The sequence below is a fragment of the Zootoca vivipara genome, chromosome 6, assembly GCF_965207765.1.
Source record: "Zootoca vivipara chromosome 6, rZooViv2.hap1.1, whole genome shotgun sequence".
In the NCBI taxonomy this organism is placed as follows: Eukaryota; Metazoa; Chordata; class Lepidosauria; order Squamata; family Lacertidae; genus Zootoca; species Zootoca vivipara.
Window position 1 is genome coordinate 72,863,229 of NC_142589.1, and position 8,835 is coordinate 72,872,063.

At 45.6% G+C, this 8,835-nt stretch overlaps 1 protein-coding gene across 1 annotated transcript; it reads left to right on the forward strand.

Annotated features, from left to right (window-relative positions):
• The first annotated feature begins 264 nt into the window (after nt 1–264).
• Nucleotides 265–8,625, forward strand: PINLYP (phospholipase A2 inhibitor and LY6/PLAUR domain containing). Its single transcript, XM_060275263.2, has 5 exons — nt 265–2,690; nt 3,245–3,361; nt 4,449–4,601; nt 5,240–5,383; nt 7,568–8,625. Exons 1-5 carry the CDS (start codon nt 2,639–2,641, stop codon nt 7,717–7,719), a joined length of 618 nt encoding a protein of 205 aa, XP_060131246.2. The 5' UTR covers nt 265–2,638; the 3' UTR covers nt 7,720–8,625.
• Nucleotides 8,626–8,835: the final 210 nt, after the last annotated feature.

Genomic DNA, 8,835 nt, shown 5'->3' on the forward strand with positions numbered 1-8,835 from the left:
AGGGTTGCTTTGACTTACGATTTTTTTCTCCCAATGCATTCCTATGGGATTCGACTTACAATTTTTTTCGACTTACAAATGTGTGCTCGGAACGCATTAAATTTGTAAGTAGAGGTACCACTGTACTTGCACTTTGATGTGTTTTCGAACTGCTAGGTTGGCAGGAGCTGGTCCCGAGCAACGGGAGCTCACCCCGTCGTGGGGATTTGAACCACCGACCTTCTGATCAGCAAGCCCTAGGCTCTGTGATTTAACCCACAGCGCCACCCGCGTCAATAAAATTGCCAAATTAAATAAAAACACAACAGAGGGTAACAATCTTTCTGCATCCTTAGCTGCTAATGTGTATACAGCCTTACTTGCCAATTGTAACCTTAGTTGCCATTTGGAATCTCTTAAGGGGGATGCATTTGAACTAGAGGCCTTTCGTTTCTGATCCCACTGCTAGTCTGGACTGGGTTCGAGGGTCCCTTACCCAGCAAAATGCTCTACATTCATGTCTGCCACAGCAGGTTTATGGCTCCACAGTTTGAGATAGACAGCTGCAAGCAAACCACCATGGCAATTATCCACAAAATACCTCTGCTGTAGTGTTGCCCCAGGGCATTGTGGGCTATTTAAATGTCAGACCTGCCCACAGATGTAGCTGACTGGAGTCGGTGGTGGGCCCAGTTGAAGGGTGTTGTGTGCTGATTCTATCATGGCCCCATTTTCAGTAAGGCACTTCCCAACCTCAAGTATTTGGGGTCTCCTTCAAGGATTTTTTACATGCAGGTCATGTTAATACTTGACTGACATCCGTCTTTGAAAAAGAAAAACACCCAGTCTTGTATAAAAGAACCCCTCCTTCTCTTGGGGACAGCCAACACTAATGGATCACCTTCATTATTCTTCTTTAAAAAAAAGGGACCCTGGACCATTGAACCACTGAAATTGCAAGCAAGTAACTGGAATCCCTCCAATCTCAGTGCCTAACAATTGGTTCCTTGTTCTTTTACTTGAGTGCACATTTTATTTTTTTGTTCCTGCGCAGTCTCAAGGTCAATCAACATTTCAAGGTTTTATCATCAGGGATGGGGAATCTGTGATGTTGCTGGACTGCAACTTCCGTCATTCTTGACCACTGGCTAAACCACTGGCTGGGGCTTATGGAAGCTGGAGCCCAGCAACATGTCAAAGGTCCATCCTTGTTTTACATCAATGGCAAGGAACCTATATTTGTAAGCTTCACTAGGCACTTGGTTGGCCTCTGTGAGAACAGGATGCTATAACAGATAGGCTGCTTTGGTCTGATCCAGCAGGGCTCTTGCATACTGTAACCTGATCTGAATCCATGGGATAAGGATTCTGTGAGACAGAAATTAAAATAAGCCAATTACAGGGTTGACTTTTCCTTGTGATGAAGCTTTCTTGTGAATGGAACTCAGCACTGAAACTCAACATCCTGGTGGTGGGGTGGGGGTAGGAGAAACAACCAACAACAACAACAACAACGTTATTTATTTACATTTTTTATTGTGTATGTGTGTCTATATCTATCTATCTATCTATCTATCTATCTATCTATCTATCTATCTATCTAGTCCTCTTAGGCCAACTGGGAGCTGATGGCATGTATGCTGCCTTGCTGGGGTGAATAGCGGAGCTGAGCCAAAATTTCTCAGAAGTGATGTTTCTGAGGGAAATCAGTGAGAATTTTCTCTTTTCTTCACCCTTTTTGTCAAATCTCTGGCAGTAGAACATGAAGCTCTTACTCTCAGGGTTGTGGGATCTTTTGGAAAAAGATTCCTGCATTGCAGAAGGTTGCACTAGATGACCCTTGTGGTCTCAATTCTACAAATCCATGATTCTATGAACAATTTCTCTCTTTCATTGCCCAGGAAAAGGGTGGAGAATCTTGGGAGAGGTCATTTTCCCTTTACAGCTCTTTCTGCAGGCAGACTATTCCTTGTGAGGAAGGGCTGTAGCTCAGCAGGAAAGCATCTTCTTTGCATGCAGAAGTCCCCAATTTTAATCCCCAGCATCTCCACATGGAGCTGAAGGAGACACAATTCCTGAAACCCTGGAGAACAGCTGCCAGTTTGTGCAGGCAATACTGAGCCAGATGGACCGGGGCATCTTGCTACGTTCCTAATCAAAGAGCTATGTCACCGTCCCAAAAACTGGAGTGAAAGCTCAGCTCACTGGGACTCAATCCCAGCGGTGTTAGAAGACCCTTTCCATTTGAAAGAAAAAAAGAGTGCAATGCGCTTTTAGATTGGGAAGCATTCCTCTTTCCATCAACTCTCTTTGTATCCCACAAGTTGAAACTCAAAGCTCCCAACTTCGTTGCCAGGAGTGGGAAAGGTCGGGGTGAAATGAAGGTGGCTGTGTGCTCCCTTGGCTATGAGAGAGTGAGTGAGCGAGACCCAGCTGGCTCACAAAAGGACTCCTTGAGGCAGTCAATAGACAAAGAGGATCAGCTGTCAAGGGAGTTTGGGGGCTGCCCAAGGGTTTTAAGTGCCTCTCATCAAAAGCAACAAGCCCGACGCCAAGCTTATATTTACCCGTTCACCCCCTTATGTAACTGCTGTGGCTTATATACTCTCACTTGGACTCTTCGTTGCCAGAGAGGCAACAGCTCAGCAGAGATCTCACAATGAAGACTCTGGTCAACCTCGGCCTCCTCCTGGCTTCCCTCCTGGGTAAAGGTGAGTCCATGTCAGGAGGGCAATACTGTTTCCTGACCTGCCTATTTGGTGTAATAATAATGATGATAATAAATAATTTGTACCCTGCCCACCTGACTGGGTTGCCCCAGCCCAGCCACTCTGGGAGGGTAGAATTAAGTACGGTGGAACCTCGGAAGCCGAACACCTGTAAACTCAAACATTTCAGCTCCCCGGTGATTGAAAACCGGAAGTGATTGTTCTGGTTTTCAAATGATTTTTGGAAGCCGAATGTCCGGTGTGGCTTCTGCAGCTTCAGATTGGCTGCACAATTGCTCCTGCAGCCAATTGGAAGTTGTGCCTTGGAAGTCAAATGTTTTGGAAGTTGAACGGACTTCTGGAATGGATTCCATTTGACGTTCAAATGCCACACTTTTGATTTCAATGGCCCCAGAGCCCAGCTATCTCAGTTTGGAGGACCTAACCCAGTGCATCCACTGCAAATGCAAATATTCTGTTGAATGTCCTCATTTCTAATTTCCTGGCCTCATTCATACAAGCTTGACTCCTTCTGCTTCCTCTGCTCCTTTCCGCAGGCTCCTGCCTAATCTGCGAGACCTGCATCAGCCCCGGTGAAGGCTGCACTGGCCTGGCTCATCCCTGCAGAATGAATGAAGACACCTGCCTAACCATTGTGGGAATGAACTCTTTGGGTGAGTGATGCAAAGAGGGACACGCAAGTCCCGCCTTGGCCCAGTAGAGGGAGCAAGGGGGTCTGATTCCCACAGATTTTAGGCTTCAAGGAGCATCACTTTCCTTTTCCTGTGTGCTATCCATAAATCTTCCTTTAAGCTTGCAAGCTTGCAGGCGTATCTCTTTTGGAAGTCTGCAAGGAGGACGTGAGGACAACAGCGATCACCTGCTGTTGTTCCCCACAGACTTAAGGCAACACCTGTACCTTCACTGCATTCTTTTCAGCACTTGCTGAAGACATTATTATTTAGACAAGCCTATCCAGATGTTTAAAAAGTTTATATGAGTTTTAATTGGTTTTAGACTATTCTGTTGTGGTTTAAATTTCTTGTTGTGGTATGCTTTACCTTTTTTTTTAAAAAAAAGTTATTTTATTGTTTTATCATTTTTAAACTGCTTTCAAGTCCCCCCCCCCATCAAGTGGTATATTAATTTTATGAAAGGGGGAAAAATATTCATTTAAAGCAGTATCATACTGCTTTTAACAGCCATGGCTTCCCCCAAAGAATCCTGGGAGCTGTAGTTTGTTGAGGGTTCTGAGATCTCTTAGGAGAACCCTTATTCCCTTCACAGAGCTTCATTTACCAGTGTTCCTTGGGATGGGAAAACCATATAATCACAGAATTGTAGAGTTGGAAGGCACCACGGGGATCATCTAGTCCAACCCCCTGCAATGCAGGAATCTTTTGCTCAAGGTGGGGTTCAAACCCACAACCCTGAGATTAGTTGTACCAACTTGAGCTATTGATGGTTAAAGCTGAATTCTAGCTTTGTGAAGGGAATAGGGGTCTCTCCTAACAATTCTCAGCATTCTTAGTGCAGATGGGGGTCTAATATCCAGTGGTATGATCCTCCTGATTGCTCCCACCAAGGTCCTTTGAGGCAAGAGGGCACAGCAGATCAACTGGAAAATACTCATGCTGTGATGGGAGCAAGCTTTCCTTGCTGAGATTTTTTGCAAATGTTCTCAAATCCTCAGCCTTTGTGCAAAAAAGAGAAAAATCTACCATGAACCAGCTCTCTTAATGGCTCTTTTTCATTTTCCAGGTGGTGATGATACTACAGAGACCCTCAAGACCTGCATTGCTGCTGAAGATTGCTATTCTGGTTCCATCAGTGTCACCACCAATGCCGGGCTCCACCTTCAGAGCATCTCTAGCTGCTGCCAGGATGACCTCTGCAACCGTTGGGAACTGACTTGTATGGCACTCTCTGCTTCTCTCCTCTGAGCGGTTTTTCCTTGACCCGTGCTTTCTAGGCATGAGTCCCAGCAGCTTTCCCCTTGTTCTGCTCCTTTCTCAGGGAAAGCCTGCTCTTTCACTTTAAATTGGAGCAAACAACAATCTGGAGAATACCCAAATTGCTGTTTGCTCCAGTTCAGCATTAAAGAGTCATTTTACGACTTCCTTGCGGAATGCCCTCCCATCAGATGACAAGGAAATAAAGAACTACACAACTTTTGATTGATTGATTTAGAAGGCATCTGAAGGCAGCCCTGTTTAAGGAAGTTTTTAATGTTTGGTGTTTTACTATGTTTTTATATGTGCTGGAAGCTGCCCAGAGTGGCTGAGAAAACCCAGCCAGATGGACGGGGGTATAAAAAGTAAAATGTATTATTATTACTGTATTATTATTATTATTATTATTATTATTATTATTATTATTATTATTATTTACCCCGGGGGAAAGCAGCCTTTACAGTACCTCATTTAACAATCCCTGGATAGGCCAAGGACCTCTGGAATCTTGCACTGCTCAGAGATTGGGGTGGCATGAAACAATATTTTGTGCCTCGCAGTTTGGGAGCGACTGGGCTTTACATGGACTTTTCTCTGCAGTGCCGCCTACGAACCTCACCTCCAACGGATTGCAGTGTCCAGCTTGTTCCGTCTTCGGTTCCAGCCGCTGCAAGGGGACTGAGATGCTGAATTGCACCGGAACAGACAATCGCTGCATCATGGTATCTGGGACACTGAATGCCGGTATGAGTAAAAAAGCATATACTGTAGTACTCTGTCTTCTGTCAATTGATTTCAGTCACATAATGCACAATATGAAGCAGCAGACACCAAAACTACGATTTCCAGCAGAGTGGCCAGCCATATTTGCCTTTCACAGCAAAAGCAACCATGAATCAGTACAGAGGAGAATCAGGCAACATATCCCCAAAGGCTTGGATGTGCAGAAAAGTCTCAACCAAAAAGGAGACATTTGCTGAACGAAAATTTCTGTCTGGCTATTGGCCATGCTTGCTAGGGATCATGGGAATCGTAGTTCAGCAAGATCTGGAGGGCCAAAGGTTCACTACTCCTGATCTAAACTTTTAATTGCTCTCTGTTGCTCCAAAGGGGAGGATGAGAGCCAATGGGTGGAAATTGCAATGGGCTGCTGAATAGTTGGAGGTTGGAGCCAATTTCTAACAATGCTCATTGTTTAACTGTGGAACAGGCAGCCTTGGGAGGAGATGGGCTCTCCTTCACTGTTGACACAAACAAAGTAGCCTTTGCCAACCTGGTGCCTTCCAGATGTTCTGGACTACAATTCCCATTAGCCCCAGTCAGAATGGCCATGCTTAGATGAGTATCATTATTATTTTTGAACACTATACCATGCTTTGACACCTCTCATAGAATCATAGAACTGTGGGGTTGGAAGTCGCCTCGAGTCCTTGTAAATAAAATAAACAAAAAACAAGCAGATTGCTAGCAGATCCCCTATTCCCCTAACAGAACTACTCCTAGGGAACCCTGGGAATTGTAGCTCTGTGAGTGGAACAGGGGTCTGCCAACAACTCTACATATCCCTTTGCAGGAAGCCATGTCTGTTCAACATGGTATGGTATCTGAAGAAGTGTGCATGCACACGAAAGCTCATACCAAAAAAAAAACTTAGTTGGTCTTTAAGGTGCTACTGAAGGAATTTTTTTATGGTATGATACCGTTTTACATGTGTAGTGCAGATGGGACTCTGGTCAGAGTCTGGTCAGTGCTTGGATAGGAGGCCATGTGAGAAACTCCTGTATGCCACTTTCAGTGCCATGGTGGAAGAAATGTGGTATATAAATGTAAGAAGAAAACTATCTACATAATGGCTTTGTAATACTTTAAAAATCACCCAGGTAGTCCTACTGAGGATAATAGAATGGTGAGGATTAGGGTTGGGCGATATATCACCCCAAACCTGTTTGAAGTCCATATCGTGGTATTGGTTTCATAATTTGTGACCTGGCAATATATTACAAGTCATGGGGTGTGTGTGTGTGTGCGCGCGCACACGCACGCACGCTCTGCAAAAATCACAATGTGGGAAAAACCCTGAAGTCAGCCAATGCCTCTACATAGCTCCACCCTTATTGCAGACATCACAATATATCGATATACAGTGGTGCCTTGGGCTTTGTATCCCTCTGGATACATAATCTTCGTGCTGTGAACGCGGTGAACCCAGAAGTGTATACTTCCGGGTTTTGCCGCGAGTGCATGCGCAGAAGCGATCTGCGTGCAGCACGCATGTGCAGAAGCGCTCAATCGCACCACGCACGTGCGCAGAAGGGAGCCTCTGGTTACGGACTTTTGGGGATATGGCCAGTCCTCCAGAACAGATCCCATCCATAACCGGAGGTACCACTGTATTGTGATGTTTAGCTGGTGATATAATGTGATGTTGAAAATCAGATATCGCCCAGCCCTAATGAGGTGTTGATCATTTTTCCCCAAGACATCCCCCCCCCGCCCCTAGAATCATGTTCCTTAGGAAAAGAGAATTAGAATTTAAACCAGGGATAGCCATTATGGTGTCCTGCAGATTCTGCTGAACCACAGCTCCCATCACCCCTGCTCATTGGCTGTGCTGGTGGGGGCTGATTGGAGGTGGAGTTCAGCAACGTGTGGAGGACTCCAGTGTTCAGGGGAGAATGCTGCTGCATAGGTTGCCAAAACTGCACCCCCCCCATAAGACAGAGCTACCAGATTTAGTCTAATGTTAGGTGGTCCAAATAAATAAAAACAGAAGACCCCCACAACCTCAGCCCTGGGGCTGTTTCCCAGCACTACCTAGAGACTGAGTCTGGGGCCTCCTGCATGTGAAGATGTTGTACATCTGCCCCTGAGCAAAACCCTTCCCCATCAAGCTTCGTGCTGCTAACCAAGGTCATCCTCTGCCCGCAGGTGGTCTTCCCTCTACGTTCACAGCAAGAGGATGCAGCACAGAGACGGCCTGCTCTTTGCCCCTGGGGACGGCCCTTTACTCAGCAGGAGTGATCTTCAACCTCGACAAGGTGTCATGCAGCCCGGCACCGAAAGCCACCGAAAGCCACTAAGGGAGAAGGTGGCGGTTCAGGAACGTGTTGAATGATTTAAATATGAAGGTTCATGATTGTTTCACAAGATGTGTATCTCTTTAAAAGCCAAAAGGAAATATCATGACCTAGTTATACAGCTGTGAGGCAGTTCAGCAGGTGCTGTTAAGGTTGTGTTAATTAAGCTGTGTCAGCAATTGGATATAGTATATCAGGAGTGTTGTGTACCTCTCTCAGTGCCTCTGGTGGGTGGGTCATTGGATGGGTCATGTTTTGTTTTGTAGAGTTAATGTAACTTCTGTTATTTTCTATAATTAAAACCAAGCGGAAGACTTATTTCTGCATTCTCTTAATTATGCGCAGAACGTGAAGTCTCCTCGGCCCGTTTTCTGCAGCGCAGCTACTCAGTTTAAATTTTATAACACAACAAGCCCTGTGAAATGCCCAAGGTGGCATCAAAGCCATTCATCTCAAGCCCTCTTAGGCCACTTTAAGAGTCACGGCTTCCCCCAGGGAATCCTGGGAACTGTCATTTGCTGAGGATCTTCTAACAACTCTCAGCACCCTTAACAGCTCCCAGGATTCTTTGAGGCAAGCCATGACTCTTAAAGTGGTATGAAAGTGCTTGAAAGGTATGGCATGGATATGACCCGAGGATTCCGTTGCCCTGTTGGCTTTCCACCACAGTTGAAGGCAGCAATGCTTCTGAAATACCAGTAACTGGATGCCACAGGAGAGGGGTCTTGTCTTCGAGTCCTGCTTGCTGGTTTCCCACAGGCACCTGGTTGGTCACTGTGAAAAATGGACACTGGACACTAGATGGGCTACTGGCCTGATCCAGCAGGCTCTTCTTATGTTCTTACGCTTCTCTTCCTCTCACTGTGTTTGGGGTATGATTTTTTTCCTCATATCTTTCTGCATTGTCCTGGCATGGAAAGTAGCAAAAATAATACACATCATTTTTACCTCCGCCTCTCAAGGCCTGGCTGGGGCCAGGGGAGACTGGGTTTCGACCTGGTCCAGGAAGCTGAAATCTAAAAATATCCCTGTAAATTTTCTTGTGTTCACTGGAGAAAAGCAGTCACATGCCAGTAATAAAAGGTGAGAGCTGGAGTTTGGGGAGGCAGGGAAAGAGGA